Genomic DNA, 22,275 nt, shown 5'->3' on the forward strand with positions numbered 1-22,275 from the left:
TTTTGTGATCGATGAAATACCTAGTGATTCAAAAAAATTAGAATTTTGAATAGTAAATTTGGATAATTCTGACCACGTCGAAACTCGTTGGATGTGTTGTTATAAAAGTGAAATTAGTTTTTGATTTACAAGGTGTACATGTTCCACAACAACATGTTAAGTATTTGGGAAAAATTATCTTTAACACAATAATGAAAGAATCCTAAATTTTGATTAAGTAATTTGTGGTCATTTGTGTTTGTTTGAAAAGAATTATGCATGAGTTTTAAATGTAATGACATTATAAATTTAATAAATAGACATTTTAGAAAATGTACTCATTAACAGTTAGAGACAAATGAAAGGTTTTCACTCTTTAAAACTGAAAATTCATAATGAACTCAAGTGAATATTTGTAATATTCATTTCACAAAGAAAGAAATAAAAGTTTTTTCTAGAACAGATTTAACTCCATACTAGAACGATTTAAAGAAACTCAAATGTGAAGAATGTGAGAAACAGATTATTGAATATACTTTTACGCCTGGATGTGAACAAAAAAATGCACAATTTCTATGAATACGTGCTTCTTTTTAAAAATGTTTTTATTGGTCAAATACAAACGCAGTTTGTACATTTGATGATTTGAATTTTTTGAATGAGTGTTGACTTTACCTGAAGTTCTGGGAATCAAAATATAAATTGCACAATTCAAATATTGTAACTGTAACATTAAAAGATTCTCTTAATACTGTACCTGTTGATGTAAGAATAACCGTTTTTGGAGGAACAATTTAACTAGCTTTTATTCTGAATAAATGGAAAATGATAATCACACTCACCGTTTGAATTTGTAAAAAAAAAAAATACTGAAATACTTCATCCTCATAGAGCAACAACTAAAAATTTGTAATAACATAAAAAATGAGTTCTTGTAGGTGATGATGTAAATATTCTTGAAGACATTATTAATAAATTACACAAGCGCTTTACAAAGATTTTTAAAGAGAGAACATTTAATTTTTTTCAGAACTGATGATTTATGGCAACCTGATTTAGTCTAAATGCATTCCGGCAGTCGGAACGAATTTTCGAAAATAAATTAACCATATAAATATTTATAATTGTAGTAGAGTCCGCAGCTCATGGTAGTGTGGTAGTGTTCTCGCTTCTTGCGCCCGGGATCCTGGGTTAGATTCCCACCACGGTCAGGGATTTTCTCTGCCTCGTGGTGACTGGGTGTTGTGTGGTGTCCTTAGGTTAGTTAGGTTTAAGTAGTTCTACGTTCTAGGGGACTGATGACCATAGATGTTAAGTCCATAGTGCTCAGAGACATTCAGAACTTTTATAGATATTTTTCGAAAACTTTCTTGAACAAATACAGCTAAAGATAAAACAGGTAAAAATATAATGGATTCTTTTGAAAAAATATTTGAGTCAAGAAAACCAAAAAATCTGCAAAGAGATAGTGGTAATGAATTTTATAATAAAGAATTACAAGAATTAATGAAAAATTTAACATTATTCATTATTCACCATTTTGTCAATGAAAAGCAACTGTTGTCCGAAGATTTAATAGAACATTGAAAGAAATAATGTGGAGGAAACTTACTCTGGCAAGGAATAAATAAATTGGTTGACCTAGATTCTAAATTAATCTGCTTACAGAGTATCATAAAACATTCAACAATAGAAATAACACCAATAGACGTAAATTAGGAAACTTTAAAAATCTTAGAAGACTGTTTACATAACAAATTTTCTAGATACTAAACCAAAATATAGAATGAGCGATAAACTAGGAATAAGTATAATCAAAGGAATTTTTGAGAAATGATATATACTGCAAACTGGTCAACACAAATGTTTGAAAGTGAATATGAAATTTATTCTATTCCAGTCATATATAATATGAAAGATTTAAACTCTGAACATATGAAAGAACATTTCTATGTAGAATATCTAGTGAAAACGAATTTTCCAGATGTTATCCTTGTTGAAAAAGTTTTAAATAGTACTAGTTTTAATGTTTATGATAAATTATTAGAACTTAATAATTCACATAACAGTTGGGAAAAGAAAAGTAATGATCTTTTTAATATTTCATTTAATAATTTATGTGTAAACGGTTTCGTTAACGAAACATTAAACATGTTTGTATTCAAAATTATTTTCGAGATGTTTATTGTTTAATTAAAGAGATAGAATGAATTTTGATATTCAAAAAACAGTTGACAAAAACATCATAACAATTTGAAGATAATTTAATTCAATTTGTTTGAATGACATTGTTTTCATAAATTTTGAGTATTTTCATTAATTTAAAGTTTCTTATGAATGTTACTTAAAATTTGAATATGAAAAAGTTTTTGGTTATTTACTTTTATATCGTAAGAAACGTTTGTTAGTTAATTTATATTTTCAACCTATTACTCTGATAAATATTCAACGAAATTATTGAAATAATTTTGGTGGCAAACTAATCTTAAATATCCTGTCATTCTTTGATATAAATTTACTGAAATTGGTACATAATTAAATTTTAAAAATTCTTCAGAATGCATATGCCAATTTTTGCTAATACCTATATGATTTTCTACATTTCTTCATTAATCTTTATATAACATATGTTCGTCATAAATTTTGATCACATGTGGAGACAACATGTGGTAATAATGTATTTAATTTTTCGGATCTTTTGTTTATTATTTCTATAGATTTATGTAATTGATATTTTGATTGTTAAATATAATCCTTAATTTTACATATTTCTTTTAAATTATTTATTTGTACTTTAAGAGAGTCCATTTACATTAACCATTATTTTATATTCTGTAAGTTTTGGATCGACAGTAAAACTTATCCTAAACTCAATTTTGAATACTTTCAGTAAGAGGCATTTCGAATTTCACTTTAAAAAAATATAAACCAAATTTATTTTAAAAAAATTTCACACTAATGTAAGTGTAACTGTTGGTGACAGTGCAGTTATTTATAGTTTCTATATATATAGTTCTAACATTATTACTTAAAGCTTTTCTGGATTTTGAATATTACAAAATATAAATATTTTTAGTTTTAAAGAGAAGAAAATTTTTTCATCAGTAATGATTAAAGTACTTTTGATATTAGAAATAAGCTTTTAGTTCCAGAGAGACTCCAAAAATGATATATAATTTTTTTTTATTTCGATAAATTTTCTACCTTGCAAATGGAATGTGAAAATAAAGCGACTTGTCCAATCTGCAATCAAGAAAAAGAAACTCATAATGCTATTAGAGTAACAAGACACAATTTGCCTTCAAAATCAGTTAGTACAGTTTGAAAAAGTGTAACAAAGGGAAGTACTTCATTACTGCCATGTTAAGACATGTGGCATATTAAAACATCGTGAATATTGTTCAAAGGAAAATATAAATAGTTCTAATTATATTCATAAATGTGATAATTCAAAAGATCAGGAAGATAAAAAAAGCTATACTATTGAATGTTTAACTTTCCTGTTGTGGTCGTTTTTCTTCACTTAATTTATGTTAGGTTATGTTGGTTGTGTGTGTGCCAATGCATCACATATACTTTGATTACTCACTTAAATGCTTGGAAGGATTCATTGAAAGAGGCCCTTCCCAAAGTTAGTATTTGATTTATTAGGTGATTGTCATGGTAAGATATCAACACAGGTAACACTGGAGAGGGCTCAATCAACCATGTCATCAAGTAACTAATTATCACACTCAAACATATCTATATTATCTATCCTTGTTAATTTTCATTCCAAACAGATAATAATCAATTTAGTACTAATATTGTTCTATACAAAGGATAGGGGTGTTATAATCAATCATAGAATCAATGCAATTAAATTCATATGATGTTTTTATTATTTACCCAGAAACTTTAAAAATATTACCATCATTTCTTTTACTTGCTACCTAAGTAATCTCAAATTTGCAATAAACTATTTACTTATCTAGCACTGAAGATTACTATATTCTCAAAAATATAAGTAACACTCTCTCACAGTGAAGATGCTAATAATACCATAAATGTAGTCCCATTTTTAGTATTGTACACTGGGAAAGGGGTGGGATCTACATTGCTGCATATCTAGTCCATCTGCTTTGACAGTGATTGAAATTCGCACTCCCTGTTGTTACTTGGACCGTATCGTTATGAATTATTGAACAACGCTTCAGTTCCTCAATGGTCACTCTTTCCATTACTTATCAGCAATGTGCTCTTCGAATTACAGCAAAGATCCTTGGCGAGAAAATGGGGGGGGGGGGCGGGGAAAAGCCAACACAAACACTTCTCTTATACACATTTACCAATTTTTTAAACATTCTTTGAAATTTGATACAAGTTAATAAATAACTTATGGCACACCCAAGCAACCTCACCTTAACTATTTTCAAAAATGAACTGGTAGCTCAGTGGTGGTGCATTACAACACCATGTGGGTGACTGATACCAGCAGCTAATTTTTTTTGTACTCACCCCACTGTTTGTTGTTCTGTTTAATCTATACAATTTTTCACATGCACAACTTATTATTTACCAATTAGTTCGTACATGGTGCTTCAAAAAATGGTGCAACTGACTCTGAGATCATCAGTCTCCTAGAACTTCGAACTGCTTAAACCTAACTAACCTAAGGACATCACACACATCCATACCCAAGGCAGGATCCGAACCTGTGATCGTAGCAGTCAAGTGGTTCCAGTTTGAAGTGCCTAGAACCCTTCGGCCACATCTGCTGGCAGACATGGAGCCTCATCTAAGTTGGGTAGTCATGAATCAAAAGATTCGTGCACAAAATATCCGAATTTTCCAAAAAATTACATCTCATGCCTAGAGCATTAAGTAACTCACACAAATCACATGCATATTGTAGCAGGTTTCACATGGAATCATCATCTAAATTTCTGATCTGGAGCTATGACTATGGTTAAGGTAACTAAGCTGGGCGAGAGCCATGTTACTTTAGCAAGAACAGTAAGATATATAAAATTGCAAAACGCTACTGCTAAATGTGGAACTATATGATCGCTGCTCTCATGTGCTGAAGATACTAACTATTTGCATTAATAAAAATTGATAACGTGAGACCCTATGGTCACCTCTGGAAAAGCCAGCCAAGATGAAAATTTTAATTTTACAAGCAAAATTCATCAAAAAACGAATGGTCATACCCGGAAGCTAACTGTTTCCATCCTGAAAATAAGCACATTAATAACAATATAATAAATTATACCTCATCCCACAAAGAATTTGGAGGCAGAGACAGAGATCGCCTTCGATTCCATCTACTCTGTTCAACAGCTTTCTCCAGAGTGACCATGTCATGGCCACCCTCACTGATCGCTCTCCTCCGATCTGAAGGTGAGGGGAACCAGCTACCAACGCTGAGCAAGCCATGGCAAACAGGTGCATCTTTGAAACCTTTACCTCAGAATTGTGCTGGCACTAACCAACCTACAGAGTGACCACGTCTCTGCCTTGCCATTGCCAGCAGACAAACAATTTGCATTCAGAGCTAAGTAACTGAAGGAAACATAGAGAAATTAAGGAAATGAAGTGCATTTCTGGAATTATGCATTAAATAAACAGGTAGACCTTTTATTCACTCGAGTTATAACATTTCTTAAATTTGGGAAAATGATGAAAATATCTCAAACTTCTATGCAATGGAACAAGATAATTACCATAAGGGGGATCACACTGTCCCCCTCATTAACAAAATGTATAATGCATTTGATGATAATTTGTGTGTATATTTTACTTGCAAATAGAAAAACATCTAAATATTGTATTGAGAAAGAATATTAAAACCTGATTAATTTTTTTATTTTATTTAATCTTCTGAAAAACTGTTTGATTCTTCTAACAAATCATTTTATCGTCTTTTACCTTATGCAGATTTAATTTATAATGACCATAAAGTACTGTGTTAATTTCACTTGTAGTTCAACTTGTTATAACATAATTTTTCTGCAATTTTCATTTTTCACATTTCATAAATCTGTCTTATTTAGTTGCAAAAGCTCATAATCACCCTTATCATATTCTTTTATCCTTTATTTCATGTCTCTATAGAAATCATCAGTTCTTATGTAGTAAACGAAAGAATCAGAATCGTTATATCACGAATAAATATCTCCAACATATTTTGGTTTCATATCATTGTAGTGAAATCATACGTTTTTTTACAGGCATCTAGAATACTCATTCCAATATAAAGTGGCTTAGTGAACATTATTTTGATTTATTCATATGATCTGCAACTAATTTTTCGAAAATACAGAACTATGTTCATACTTTGGTTTGAAACATAATTAATATATTTTCTTGGATCTGTGATGATTTTAATAATTTTTCTGTTCCTAATATTTTTCATAGCTTACCCAAATACTGAAGCAGTCAGTAACTTTGAGAAATCTTTTCAAAATCGATATCTGCCTCATTTATGTATTAAAATAAATATATATTTTTAAGCCAATCTGATTCTACATATGATAAGGTCCTATGATTTTCTTTAATTGTAACCCCATATTTAAACATGGTTTAAGATTTCTATAATGTAAGACATATTTTTCTTTATTATTTAAAGTTAACAATATATTTCTTTCTTCAGGTCCTAAAGGTAAATCTTCATGTAAATCATGTAAATTATTTGGATATTCGAAATTAGCTTCTATAATAAAACCATTTTTATAATCATCTGATATTTGAAATAGGTTTTCATTATTAAAACATTTTGGTAGTACCAAAATGAAATTTTTAAAAGGCAAAAATTCGGATATTGCCCAGCCATATAAATTATTTGCAAGTAAATACCAAATATAATTTGATTGCTTTGTTGAATTGACAAACTCCACCTGAAATTCCTTTGTCAAGAAATTAAATGACATTATAAACATGTACTAAATGTAACGTAAGTTCTGTCATTTATAATATACAGTCCCAAGATAATCTTGGTGCAGTAAAACACCAGGATGGGTCACATTTATATTGTTTAATACATGTATCTCTAAAATTTTCGAAAATGCCTGGCTAAATTAAATCATCAGATTTACTATACAATTTTTTATATTCATTTAAATAGAATTTTGTGAAAACTGTGTTAGCTGTGTCATAGAATTTATCAGAAAGACGGTCTTTATTAAGTTTTTAAAAAACCTTCTTTTTAGGTAGTTTAGTTTCTTGTAATTTTCCTCCAGATTTCATATATTTGTAAGCATTTATTGTTTTGTAACTATTAAAGCTCATTTTTCACCTGCAAAATATTTTTCTGCTTCTCTGAATTGTTCTTTTGTAATTTAGAAGATTATTTATCAATCCTAGACTCCATAAATTTAAATATATCCAAAAATCTTAATGCAAATCGATCTTCGAAACGTTTACTAAAAGAAAGATATTTTTGTTCGTTATCTGGAATTGCTTCAATATTTTAATTACCTTTTACTAATACTTTAATAAACAAGTGAACATCGTAATTGATTAAATTATGAATGTAATGTGGATTGAATTAATGATTTTGTTACTTTAGATTTAATCTTGTTGTGCAATTCCACGTTATTTTCCTGTTAAATCAAAATGACTCTTACTTTCTTTTCATCGTAACTAAATAGTTTTTCACAAATATGACAAGTTCCTGATTTCTTCTTTAGTCATTTTCATTGTAAATTATCATATATTTTAGGAATTACTCTTGATTCTCCTCTTAAAATTTCAACAAATTTTTTGCTACAACTTTATCTGTACAAGTACTCGGATTTCTATTAGAATATTTATCTTAATAACTGCATGAAGTTGGTAAATATTTTTATATCTGTTCATATAAGCTATTTCAGGATTATTTTTGTGTATCCACCCTGTCACCAGGAGGTCTTTGGGATGACTGCCATTTACTATACTGCCACAATAAATCACCTACAGCTGTCCACATGATATTATTTCATTTTGTTGCAACCTGTTTGAACGCTTCAATGCCCCATCTTTAGGCATGTTTTTGATGTGGTATGGTCTGATATAATTCGTATGTATATCACATCAGTTGCCAGCATAACTGGATATGCAGATAATGTGTCAACTGCGGTTGATGGTTACAATGCTGGCACATTATTGTCAATCCAGTTATGCTGGCATCTGATGTGATATGTATCATATCAATATCAACTTGTATTGCATCACCAACAGTCTGAAGATGCCATATTGAAGTGGTAAAAGTGGTTGAAAAAAAATAAAATAACATCATAAGGATGGCTGGAGAAACTTCTTTCTCAGAATCCGAGGATTTAGCTGACAAGTTTGAATACCTTGTGATACACATTCGAAATCTGGATAAATTACAAAAGAAATTCGTAATTAATTATTGTAAATTATAAATCTAATTTTTTAACCCTTAAAAGGTATATCTACTGTTTCTCCTTTATGTTTTTTACAAGATTTTTCATGAAGAACTCATTATTCTTGTGAATCAAAAAATCTTACACATATATCACAAAGATAAATTTTTCCATTGTGTCAACTTACTAATGTAGAAAGGTTTTTTTCCAATAATAATGTGAATTATTGTCATTTCGAATTAAAAGAAGACTTACATGGTTTTGTTGTTTATTTTGTGTATTGCAAAAAGGATATATAATATTTTTTTCTTGTTATGCTTCAACATTAATTGAAAAAGGATATATAATAAAAGGATATATAATAATTTTTTCTTATTATATTTAAACATTAATTGAAATACTAGGATTGTTTACAAATTGTGGAATATGTGTTAACTGAGCAGGAAAATTCATTTTCTGGTTTTTCAAAAATGTCATGTGATTCTAATCGAATATTTTTATAATTATTAACTGTTTTTACACCATCATTTGCTGGATATGAATCTGATTTTACCGAATAGCGAAAAAATTTTTGATCTTCGGTATTTACATTAATTACAGCTTTTTATTTTTAATTACTTTGGTAAATCAATACAAAATACCCAGAAATTGGATGTGTTTATTAACATTTGTTCTAAACTGTCTATATGAAATAAAGACCAACCAAATTTTTGCCTCTGCATCTCTTCCATTTCAGGTAATCTTTGTTTAGTTGATTTTCAATAATAATCGTCTACATCAGTTGTTCTTAATGAAACTTGATTAGTTGTTTTAAAACTAAGTTCTGGTATTTGTCCTGGTATTTTAAAATTACAATAACATTTTATTTTACCTTCAATTGCTCTTCTCTTAATTCATATTGTTATTAATTTAGTGATTATTTATGCATTAAGTTGATTAAGAGATTCTTGCATTTCATCAGTATTATCGTTATTATTAATTATGTAAGTTATTATTCTTAATTTAAAAGCTGAAACTTTTCTATCGAGTTGTGTAGGTGACATGAAAAAAATCACCTTCAACCAGATGGCGGAAAGCTGGGAAAATTTTTCTGAGAACATTTTGCTTAATTTTAGGGTATTTATCTACTAGAAGTTTTTAAAAATAATTGTCATTATCGTCATTATTTATTTTGTTCTCAGATCTATTGATAAAACAGAGTAATTTTTCTGATTAAGTGTAATATTCTTTGTAAATTTTTTTGTTTTACAAATTTTATGAACATCACATAGGGATTTCTTACTCAAATTGAGAACATTGTTAATTTTGCCTTCAGAGTTTTTAATAAGATCAATCAATTACCTATTTCTAAGTTTGAAATAATTTTTCTTTTTTTCTTTTTGATGAAGTTCTTTTAAGTATTTTTTGTTCAATTAATTACTGTATCATTGTTACTTATGTTACCAGCAGGATTTACAGTAACATCAATTAATTTTTGTTTATTTTGAATAATTTTTTAAGTTTACAGGTTTTATAATTGATTGAAGTTCTTTACAAGGTTTATATTTTAGTTCCTTAATCACTTCTTTTCTATTGAAATAGTCGATAAAATCTAACACATCTACTCTAGCTACATTTGAATAACCTTTTTCTTTACAATAATTTTCTAAATCTTTATAAATCAATCCATACTTTCTTTTAGTGTAATTTGCTGGTTCTCCAATAGTTCATCTTTGTTTGCCATTCTTGTCTTAAGTTCTAAAAATCATTTATTTATATAAAATGTCTTAGGTTAGTTGTACCTTTCAGATATTTTTAAATTTATATTTCATTCAATGAAATATATTCAAGTTTTGATTGTTCTTATTTATAAAGAATAAAATTAGAAGATTTGAATTTTTTAAACAAGAAGTGGCTTTTTTCCCTGTAATTAGATTCTTAATTTGTATCCTGGAATTTTTACTTGAAAATTTTCTTTGGTCCATAACGCTCATCAGTATACTATTCATAAGGCTTGGGATGGGGTCATTGTGTCATCGGATGGACCTGAGTGTTATGAAGCACAATGTCATCAGAGTACAGGATTATGTAGAGATTGGTCGAAACTGTATATTACCTATATGTATTTGTACTCACATGAAACAAATGATGTAAGACAGAGGTTTTGTGGTACAGCTTTCCAGTTTCATCCAGCAGATGCCTATAGTCGAGCTCCTCTGTGGAGTTTAATTTCCGATTACATGTTACGCTGTAGATGTAATTATTTTTACGTTGTGTGTAGGATGTCTAACATTGCCAGCAGATTTCTAAATGCTGACAGTTATGAAATCTGAAGATGTAAGTGATGAAACATGTTCATATTTCTTCAGATTCGCTTCCATCAGAAACAGTTTGCTCCACGACCATATTAATGAGAACCAAGGTAAAAGGAAGAACAGCATCAATCGTAAATGTATAATCTGTTTATTTCATTTCGATTACTGCTACGTTGTAGCTATTTCACTGCAATTATGTTCAAGTTTCAGTGATTCATCGTAAGAAAAATTCACACATGGTACCACATTGCCATCACAAGTAACAAAGAGTTAAACTGTTTTTGTTTTTAACGGAAATGTGGTACCATGTTCGACTTTATTCAGGATGAGTCATTTGAAAGTAATTGCACTGAAGAAAGCTAGGAAGAAGTCGAAATCGATCTACAACAAACAAATTAAAAATGTTTGACCGATGCTGCCCTTCCTTCTCTCTTTGATATTCGTAATTGTCTGGAGGAGTATTGAAACTGCTATTTGCAAGCCCACGCTTCCATAGGACTACTAAAATCGTTCTGTGGCAAATTTCGGTATGATTCCTTCAACAATGACTCTTGTGTAGAACGATTATTTACAGTACACGATAGCGAGTGTCACGAGATGTGATGTGGAATGAACACATGAGGAGACTTCGACAAATTCCTCAAGCTGTATGGCTATTCCAGATATGATAGAGGAATAGTATGGTTCATTTCCAGCCCCCGCACCTCCACTTTTCTTCATTTGGTAGACTCTAATTTCGACAGGAAGCTCAATTTGATTTTTCAGTTTTGTGTTGAAAAATGTTTTCCAGCTATCTGTTGTATCTCACATAAACCAATCACAGTCCATATAGTCGCTTCTCTATGGTAATGGTCACAGTTTGTAGCTTAGCAGAATAAGCGTGAAAGCCTCCTCTTTACATGTTGTTTTAGGGTAGACAGTTTTTAGTTTTAGTTTTTAGTTTTAGTTTTAGTTTTTAGTTTTAGGGTAGACAGAGCAGCCTTTTTTATTCTTGAAATTCATCCAATGACGCACGCTAGATGAACAGAGATAATCATCGGTTTGCAGTCAAAAAAGAGATGCAGATCCAAGGCACATAGCGGTCGAGATGTATGTGTCTCTTGGAAACACCAGAGGGAGCAGCGATCGATGATGTCAAAAAGAAAATTCAATCCATTCGAGTGAAAACGGTTGATGGAGACATTTCCTGTCTTTGGAAGGACGTTGCCACAATATAGACAAAATAATGGTTGTCTGACACGCCAGTAGAACAGAGTTTTAAGCGAGTGAATATTATGTAAGGCTGACAGAAATCGCTGAGCGAAATCTGTAAGACCCAAGTGCTCTGTGTGGTGTCTATAGAAGCAGTTTGAGGCACCCTCAACTATCCTATTGGAGACATTCTACATTTTTATTCGAGGAACGTTTAAGTAATAGAATACAGTGTGTTGTAACAGTTCAGTATAGTAGTTCTTTTCTCTAAGAATAATTTCAGATCATCAGTTAGGGACACACTTGATCTTTTACCGTTAGCAATCCATATCAAAAATAACAGATTTGAACTAGAGAGACATAGGAGCCAGTCATCACAAATCAACTGTAATCGTATAGAGATTCAGTCTCTAGTTTTATGCCAACTTGGGTTGTTCCTGAGGTTCATAATACTGGGAGAACAACGAAAAATCGGATATCAACACAGCAGATCCGTCTGGTACACTGTAGCAAGACAGACAGAACTGCTTAGAGACTTTTGTGTTTCCAATACCTCTACCGTCTACACCTCTACAATTGAATAGTGCATAGATGAGTGTGGTCTTGCTCTCTGCAGTATTAAATGCTGTTATTTTTATCAGATCGAGAGTTCAGTGTTCCGTACTGTTAATTTCTTGAAAATCCACGAGTAGCTAAAGTCAAAGAAGTGCTGTCAGATTATGACTGATAACAATTATTTCAGTATTCAGCACAAATAATTGCAATGTTCAAATCGCAAATGCTGACATTGTTATCAGATTATCATATAAAGTGTAAGAACTTCCTAAGATCAGAAAAATATACATCCGAAGAATACTACGCATTCTGCAAACCTCCAGAGATCTGACGTGTCTCGACAAAACCATCCAGCGGATAATATCTTTATGTGTACACATTTTATGGAATTATCAGGCGTCGTTTTATGGAATTCACGCTTCAGAAGAAGTTTTTCGTATAAATTCCTATCATGTTATTTGCATGCGAAATTTCAACAAAGAAAACGTGAAAACGTTTTACACGAAACATGCTATTTCTATTCGATAGTCACGTACACTGCTACCCTGCCGGCACATACAAGTATGTACATGTCTAAACTATAAGCACATTGCCTCAGTTTTTTATAACTGTCCTACTTTCATTCCAGTACTACATTATCGAAAAAAATAGTAATAATAAATCGCAGAATCAATGAATTATGTGACATAAACAAATATTGGCAGTTAGGCAAGAACACCTCACTGAGTTTGAACGAGGCCTTGTAATAGGGCCACGAGCAGCTGGATGTTCCTTTTGTGATACCGCTGGCAGGATTATAGCCACTGCACATGACTGGTGGCAGCAGAATGTACGGTCGCAAGAAGACAAGACTCCGAACGGTTACGTGGCACTACCGAGAGGGAAGACCATCGCGTCGGTGTATGGCTCTGCCTTATCATACTGCATCTTCATCAGCAAACTAAGCAGTTGTTGGGATCAAAGTGACACAATGAACAGGTTACTTCAAGGGCAGCTCCAAAAAAGACACCCTGTAGTGTGCACTCCACTGACCCCAAAACACTGCCTTTTGCAACTTGTGTGGTGTCAAGTGAGGGTTCATTGGAAGGCAGGATGGAGGTCTGCTATGTTTTCTGATGAAAACTGGTTATGCCTCAGTGCCAGTGATGGCCGTATGTTGATTAGGAGGAGGGTGGTTGAGTGCCTACAGTCAAACTGTTTGAGAGTTAGACATGTTGGACCTATACCTGGAGTTATGGTCTGTGGTGCGATTCTGTATCTACTATTGTGGTTATCACACACACCTTGACTGTACAGTTGTACAGGCCAATCCTTGGAGCACTGTCTGAGGCCCACTTCGTTCTTGGTTTGATCAGATTGTGATGATTATTTAAAAAAAAAATATTTAAATTTTCAGTTATTACTATTGGGGCCTTCAGTCGACCAGTAATTTGAATATCTTGTCAATAAGGCCTTCAGCGAAGAATGCAACTTGTCTTAAGAATGTTTAGTTAGACATTGTCTCTTGATGGTGAAATTTCATAATTGTGTTTTTTATATATTTTAGTAATTGTTGGAGAAGTTTATCTGTTCTTAAGAATTTGCTATCCAGCCCTTCAGCCGTTAAATTGTTTTTTGAGTTATTACTATTGGGGCCTTAAGGCGACAAATAATTTGAATTTCTGGTCAATAAGACCTTCTGCCGTGAATCCAATTTGTCTAAGAATTTTGAATTAGATACTGTATGTTTTATAGTGAAATTTTGATGATATTTTTATTAAAAATAGTTTAGTATCTCTTGGAGATGTTTAGCTTTTCTTAAGAATTCGGTATGCAGGTCTTGAGCCGTCAAATCGGTTTTGAGTTATTACCATTGGGGCCTTCAGCTGACAAATAATTTGAATTTCTGGTCTATAAGGCCTTCAGTCGTGAGTGCAACTTGCATAAGAATTTTGTTATTGGACAGTGTGTCTTAACAGCCGAATTTGACAATTGTTCCTTATTTTCAACTTCATTTCTAACTGGTTCTTAATAAAATGTACGTGATTACAAAGGCCCAGTCAACACCGAATCCTGCCTTTCTCTAACTCCCATGTCTCATTGTTCGTAACCTAGAGCAATGTTCAGGTTTAAAAGTAATTCATTCATATCTTGTACAGGCAGTTGTAAGAGCTTCTAATAGCGGCGCTGTTTGACTCAGTTACCTTGGCGGGATCAGAATATTTTTCTCAGTGCCTAAAATGGACGCCCATCGATATGGCGAACCGCTGTGCATTTCTAACATTAGAGTGCGGTATGTGTGGAATCAAATATCTACCTGTGTCGATGTATCCAGCCCATTCGAGCAACTGGAGATTGAAGAACATTTGCCTGCATTCTGAACTCATGACTTGTTACGGGCCAGGCTAGACTCATACTGAGCAGGTGACAGTTGACGGGTGCACAGCTTCAAACGGCCAGCCGGAGTGTCTAGCGGGTCAGTTGTCAATACGGCGTGTGCACTGCAACTAACTGAGGCTTACGGTAGTGGACTCCGGCTCCTGGCAGTATGGGGCGCGATGCAGCAGTGTTGGCGTGGCCAATGGCCGTCATCCTCCGGCACGGTCCTGCACAGTATGGGGGCTACTGATTGTAAATAAAGGCGCATGTGAATACCTCTCCGACTCCTTTACCCTACCACACACGACAGGGACACATACAGGGTGAATCAGTGAGTTATACAGATTCAAAATTTAGAGACATATTCTATAGTGCAGAAACACTATGGGGCTACCCTAAAGTGTTACTCTGTAACAAATCAGTGGGCTTTCCATTATTTCAGACTTAGTGTGAATGGCTTTTGAATTTCTGGCCGTTTTAAACATAGGACAAGTGAACTTTACCGCCATTTAAAACTAAGATGAATGAGCTCTTGGGACTGGAACTAAAGACAACTTCTGGGGACGGGGGAATTGTTTAAATTGTGATGTCATTATGGTGAGAGGAGGAACTGTGAAAACCTTAAATTCAGAAGGGTTTTGTTTAAACTTAACACTTGGCGGCTTGGAACAAATTAGCACACGAAAACAACGTGTTTAAACTGTGGGGTCAGAAAGACAGTTGTTTAAACTTAGGGGAAAAGCAGGCTTACGGTTTTTGAATTGAAGTAACACAAAGTAGTATGACATATGTGTTGTACAAACCTAAATAACAATCTACCGGTGACGTCAGAGGGAATACTCTGGAATACTGGACTAGATATTTAGGTAAAACGTGTTAAGTAGGTGTGCGTATTGGCTACTTCTCTGTGTCCTAACATATTGGATTCTGAGATCATGGAGGCTATACCGGTATCCCAGGGGATTCTATACTTAGCATGAGTGACCCATTTCCATACTGGTGGCAGGGGAAAGCTCAGTAGCCATCTTGAATTATATAGTTTCACAAGTTACCTAGTTCCACTATAATTTCCTGCATATTTTTAATTACGTAAGCAGCCCTACTTCCACAGTGACATCATATAGATGGAGGGAAAACGTCGGATATTTTGAATTTCCCGCCAATTTGTTACCTCCCCCCCCAATTTTGGGTTTCTCACTATTTTATACGTAGGGTAACTGGCCTATGTCAGAAGCGTGGAAGGGGGAGGGATGGGAAAAATCTGATGTCTCATCGATTTCTTCATCGGCGACGTCATCAATGACGTGATCAGTTACCTACATGGTTCCAGAACCGCCTCAGCCTACATACTGTTATCAATACAAAATCAAACAGAGGTAAAGCAGGAGCAGGCCTAATAATGAATAAGAAAATAGGAATTCGGGTACTTCATTATGGACAGTATAGGAGCGAATACATGCACAAAAGCCAAAGCCAACACCCACTGCGTAGTACAAATTTATAAACTAACTAGCTCTGCATATATCGAAGGCACTGAGACAATTTATGACGAGATGAAGCAAATAATCCAGATAGTTAAGGGAGACTGTAATTTAACTGCGATGACTGACTGAAATTCGGTAGTAGGGGAAGGATAAGGAGGAAAATTTAGTGGGAAAATATGTCTCCTTTTGCACGGAGTGGAACAATTGGTTAATAAACATGAAAGACGGTTCTATCCATCAAAGACACTGGAAGGTTACAGGCATTGTGGAATGGTAAAACAGAGGCTTTGAAACAGATTTTAGACTGTAAACATTTCGAGGGACAGGTGTGGTTATGGCCATGATGTATTAGTTAGGAACTGCAGATTAAATCAGTACAACCCTAAATTTTAGAAAACTAGGCGATAGGTCACAATGAATTGAGCGAAACAGAGATTGCTGAGAGTTTCATGGGGTGCGTTAGGAAACGTTGGACCGAAGCAAGGGAAATGAATACAAGGCCAAAGAGTTGCTTTGAGGGACGAAATAGGCAAGTCAGCTAAGAAATGCACAGGTAAAAATACAAGGCCTAATACAAACCCGGGATAGCAGGAGACTAAATTCTGTTGACGGAATGAGAAAATGTAAAAATGCAGTAGGGGAAAGTTGACAAAGTCATCTAAAAAGCTATACTGACAGAACATGCTAAATGCTTAAGCATGATTGTACAGCTAGCGGAAAGATAGAAGCAGGCGATAAGAATATTAAAGGGACCTTTGGAGAAAAGAGATGCTGCTGTATGAAGAAAAAGAGCTCAGACGGCAAGCCAGTACTTACTGTTTTTATCCCCTTCTCCCCCCCCCCCCCCCTCCCACAACATTCCGGTACTAATTGGTGATTCCTTGGTGTTTCAAAACGTGTACTATCTACCAATCCCTTCTTTTAGTCAAGTTGTGCTACAAGTTTCTTGTCTTCCCAATGCTATTCATTACCTCCTCATTAGTTACGCGAACTATCCATAAAATCTTCAGCACTCTTCTGTAGCTTTTCATTTCAGAAGCCGCTAGTCTCTTCTTGTTCATACTGTTTATCGCCCATATTTCACTTCCATTCATGGCTACCCCTCAGTCAAATACCTTCAAAAAGACTTTCTCACACTTAAATCTATATTCATTGTTAGCAGATTTCTCGTCTTCAGAAATGATTTGCTTGCCGTCTCACCGAGCAGGGTAATGCAGCACAATGGACTCTCATTGCGGACGACAACGGTTCAGATCCATGTCTATTGATCCTTATTTAGGTTTTTCATGGTCTTCCAGAATCGCTTAAGATAAGTGTATGGATGGTTTCTTCAGAAAGGTGCAGCCGATCCCATTTTCCACCCTCATTCCGAGCTTGTGCTGCATCTCTACTGACCTCATTATCGTCAGTAGGTTAAACATTAATATCCTCCTCCTCCTCCATTGTATCCTCTGTACTTCGGCCATTATCAGGTATTTCACTGGCCAAATAGTAAAACTCGTTTTCTATTTTTAGCGTCTCATTTCCTAATGTAATTCCCTATGAATCGCCTGATTTAAACGGCTACATTTCACTTTTCTCATCTTGCTTTTGTGCATCTTACATCCTTGTTTTAAGACACTGTCCACTCGATCTGTATAAGAGAAACCAGCTTGAGGCAGTATTGGAGAAACAGACTGCAGGTGGGTGAAGATGAGATGAGACATACGACATTGTCAAAAAGACTAAAAATCTAACACGAAACCTAACTCCTATATGACCTTCGCATAGAATTTTTGATATCCTTGGGAGAGCCAGCCATGACAAAATTAACCCGTTTGATGAACAACATATCTTTAATTGATTGAAGCACCTGTGCTTGGGTTTCGGGCATGATCCCCTGGTTTGTTTGATTCTAGTACAGTTGGAGAGCCTTTGCAATGCTGTTCGAGTTTAGGGGGAATACTAAGTGGGCTGAGGCGCGAATGGGAGCTTGGATTGAGGAGGTAGGTGTGCTAGGGCAGTCCATGCAGCAGTGCTAAGCCACTGTGCGAAGGTGTCTTAGTGGTTAGTGCATGTGCCTAATGATCATCATTTGCCTGTGTTGTGGTGATCTACCGGTATTCCCACTCCCCAGTCCGGCAAGTAGGATCTGTCTGTTTCCGACTCTACCGTAGTACTGCGAGAGCTTCCCTCTTTCCCTTCAGTGTTCTGTGAGTCCTTGCATGCGTCGCATCGCTGTTTATCTCTGAGCGTCTAGTGTTTGTGACTACATTTTGATGCGGCATTGTCTCTTCACCGTGATTTCATCCATGGCTCCCAGGAACATTCCATGAACAGGTATCGTCAGTTTTAGTTTTGACAAGTCCACACGGCATGTGCAGTGAAGATCGTTAGAATTTCACAAATTGCTTATAGGCCAGATAAAGTTAAGGTTCACACGGCTTACTCTGATTTTGAATCGCATGTGGTTTATGTCAGGTTCAATTTGACGGGAACAAACAACAAGTCCCTTTCACTCATCGCGGTGGTTCTGACAGTGCGGTTCTTCCGGCGAAAGTGGAGGTGGAGTATAAGAGAGTCAGGATAATTAATCTTCGAACAAAGCTGATGACAGTCTTCACTAGACCACCGTGCTTCCGTTTGCGAACACACTGAATATACGGCTGGGACATTGGTCCGCTCAACAGTTTATAGTGGTGTTCGGTTCTTCGAGATGGTAAGAAAATATCCCTCTCATTTGCAGGTGTGTGGAAACCCGATGCATGTAATTGACATAGGACAACAAGGAACCTGTTTTAGGTGCAATGAGAGTGGATACCTAAACACAAATTGCCCGTTTCGCGTCACCGTCTTAATAGCCAATTATGAACGTCGTTAGAGGTTAACATCAGTGGAAGTCATTCTGACTAATAAAATTTCTTAGGGGTAACATTCCTTGACGGCATTAGTGAATTTCCGCTGTTAAGCTCGTGTGGAGACTTCGCCGCTGTAGCTTCCGCGACGCCGCCACCTCATCTGCAAAGTAAGCGTAGAGGGACGCAAGTTGGTGAGGAGTCAGGCGATTACTGTTTCCTTTTCTACTCGTCTGGTTCCGTTGGAGAAGGTCTCTCAGTTCCCCGAGCTCAAAGCGAATGATAACTTGGCAGCTGGTGTTCAAGATTCGAATACTTCCATCACCCCATCCGATGTATCTCCCCGAGATCCTGAGCGCCTCTTTAGGAGCATAAGGACAGACCTATTCCGGAGCTCTGTATTATATAGACGGATTAATCGGAAATCAGTGAGTCTATAACACATTCCCGCCCTTCTTCTGCGGTCCCGGGGATGGGGGAAGCATGCGACAGACCGCTGCTGAGCAGATCCAGACCGGGCCAAGTGAGCCAGTGGAACACGTAGTGGTGGTAAAATAAACATTTCCTTTGATTCTCATGAGGCGCACCACCCATTTGTGGGGAAATGGAGTGTGTTCTCTGCACGTGATAGTGAAATTAAGCGGGACCCTCTCTCGTTGCCGTGTACGGCACTCGGCGTCCCGCGAAGCCGTAACAAACAGCGTTTTCAATCAGCGAGTGTGGCGTTGCGAAAAAAGAAAAGAAACAAAACAGGATGAAGGTGGAAGAGAGAGAGAGAGAGAAATCCACCTATTTACACTCGCATTCATCAGTTGACTCTGCCATGGACTGTGACAGACGACATCAGAGGTCGCTTGGAAGTAATCAGACTGTTTTGGTAACAACTGGATGCAAGGCTATGCGTTTCTTACCGTGAATGTGAATGGAATTAGTTCCGTTCATAGACTTGCGGCGCTGCGACAGTTTATTTACGATTCAAGTGTAGACGTGATATTTTTACAAGAAGTGTTATTTGATCACTTTATTTTCCAAGCCTTTCTACTTTCTTTAATGTGGCTCCTGTTCTTTACTAGCAATGCGATATTCTAAAGAGAGGGAATATCACTGATTGATTTCGAGGTTCTTGATAGCGGCAGCACTTCTTGTGACCATTCTTTAGTTCGTCTTTATTCCTCTTCTGGATCTGACAGTTACACTAATCGAGCGCGATTTTACGAAGAGGATGTAGTTTATTTATTACGTAAAATTCTGCGGATACTTCCGCTAGGCGGGGATTTTAATTGAGTTTTGTGTTCTGTGGATTAAAGCCTGTACTTGTAACCTTAAATCATGTTCCGCAAGCAGTAAAACTGCTTCGCCTTCCCTGGATGATCAGCACATCTCTCTGAAACGCCCCTTCCCTTGATATTATCGTTCGAGACGTTTGGTTCGGTAGCTTGCGTTCCCAGGACCGTTATCCCTCGCGTATGCAATAGTGTCCAGGAGATGTAAAACCGTTGCTCCGGAAAGCGGCAATGTGTTAGGGCGCTGAAAGGCGGAAGGATCTCCGGCAGACCCAGGAATTTGGTTATTCCGCCTTACGACAAGTTTATGAATGTACCAGCAAGCTCCCTTACGGGTCATGGGTGTCCGCCAGGTTAAGTTTCTTTAGCTAAAGAGACCCAGGGAGCAATCAAAATGCCGCTCGTTCCTACAGGATGAATTGATTTCCTTATATCATTTTATCCGATTGCGGCCGCGTCGAAAAAGACCATGTATCGCGATCCTCACTCACACTGATGTCAAGCTATATTTCCACAGAGATCTATAATTGCTTTACCGATCTTTGTGACTTTCGTGATACTGATACCATTTTTCCCGATGGTTTTACTCCTCTTCTGCACTAATTAGTTACTCCTGAATTAAATGATAAATTTACTATCCCAAAAATAGACGGGACTTGACGGTATTCCCAAGGAATTTTTATGCAGATTTTTGACCTCTCGCAGGTGATGCCATTGTGGCACTGGTAAATGAAGTGAAGCAGAGGGATTTTTTTCCCTGTCAAGGTGGATAAAATTGTCATGATTCCGAAGACAACAGGATGTCCAGACATTGATAAATTCCGCCCGGTCACACTTTTTAATTTCGACGTCAAAATTATTTCTCTGCCGGTTGATAGCCATTTGTCGATTTTGCTATGTGCATGAGCGCACTATCCTGACTCATGTAGTCGAATGTCGGGACGCCGTCTCGGCGGCTGCAGCAACTTCTTGTCTCTGGAGCGTTAGTTTTCATTGCTGTCGAAAGGGAAATTCACTGCATCGATCACAGTTTCTTGATGCAAGTGCTAGAGGCGATGGGTATCAGTCATGATGCATGTAAAATACTATTTAATCTTTTTACTGGTATTCAAGCATCTGTCGTGGTGAATGGAAACTTTACCCCCCTGATCACAATCCGACAAGGCTTACCGCAAGGGAGCCCCCTCTCCACCTCCCTTTTGTCCCATGAAACTCTGCTGATTAATTATGTACTGCTGATTAATTATGTGGCTAGAAGACAATGGGTGAAACCTTCTCGGTGCGACTGTACACGGATGATGTCATGGCATTGCTACGTTATATCGATGACATACCTGTATCCTTCTTGAAGGACATATTGGATTTCTTTTATTCTTTCTGGGGCCCGCATTAATGAACGGAAATATACTGTGTTACCACTGCGGGGTTTTCACCGCGGTTTCATGCCATGGACAACGGTGGTTGCACGCCACAAATCGTCGGGAGCTACTGTGGATCGCTGCTCGATGAAAGTGGCTGCACCCAGCTGGCGGTAGGTGACGGATCGAATTCAAGCGGCAATTAATGAACACCAACGCCATTCTTTTAGCCGTCTTCACAAAGTACGGATCTTATACTGACGCAATTAACCGGTCGTATCCTAGTGAAAAGTTATATTTTTTGACACCATTATGAAGTGGTAACGAGGAATCGTCCCCGTGGAGGATTTGGACTTACAAATATCAAAGTCAAAGCTTCAATGCTGTTTGTAAGTGTACTCGAAATTGCTGCAGTAGCACCTTCAGTGGACCTGCAGAGCATGCCCGAGTTTGTTATGAAAAAGGAAACGCATGTTATCTCTCACAGGTCCTCGTACTTGGTAGACAATACCTTCTAGGCACTTTAATGTGCTCACTGTGTACTGAGAACTGAAAAGAGCGACTTGCATTGTTGAGATACTGCTCAACAGC

The 22,275-nt window shown here is 35.8% G+C and overlaps 1 protein-coding gene across 1 annotated transcript in view; it reads right to left on the reverse strand.

Annotated features, from left to right (window-relative positions):
* Positions 1 to 12,864: 12,864 nt before the first annotated feature.
* Positions 12,865 to 22,275, reverse strand: part of LOC126278790 (uncharacterized) — a 669,740-nt gene continuing 660,329 nt past the window's right edge. The window contains exon 7 of the mRNA XM_049979067.1: positions 12,865 to 12,912. Within this exon, the coding sequence (XP_049835024.1) occupies positions 12,865 to 12,912 (48 nt within the window). The remainder of the gene's footprint in view (positions 12,913 to 22,275) is intronic.

This window comes from Schistocerca gregaria, chromosome 6, assembly GCF_023897955.1.
Source record: "Schistocerca gregaria isolate iqSchGreg1 chromosome 6, iqSchGreg1.2, whole genome shotgun sequence".
In the NCBI taxonomy this organism is placed as follows: Eukaryota; Metazoa; Arthropoda; class Insecta; order Orthoptera; family Acrididae; genus Schistocerca; species Schistocerca gregaria.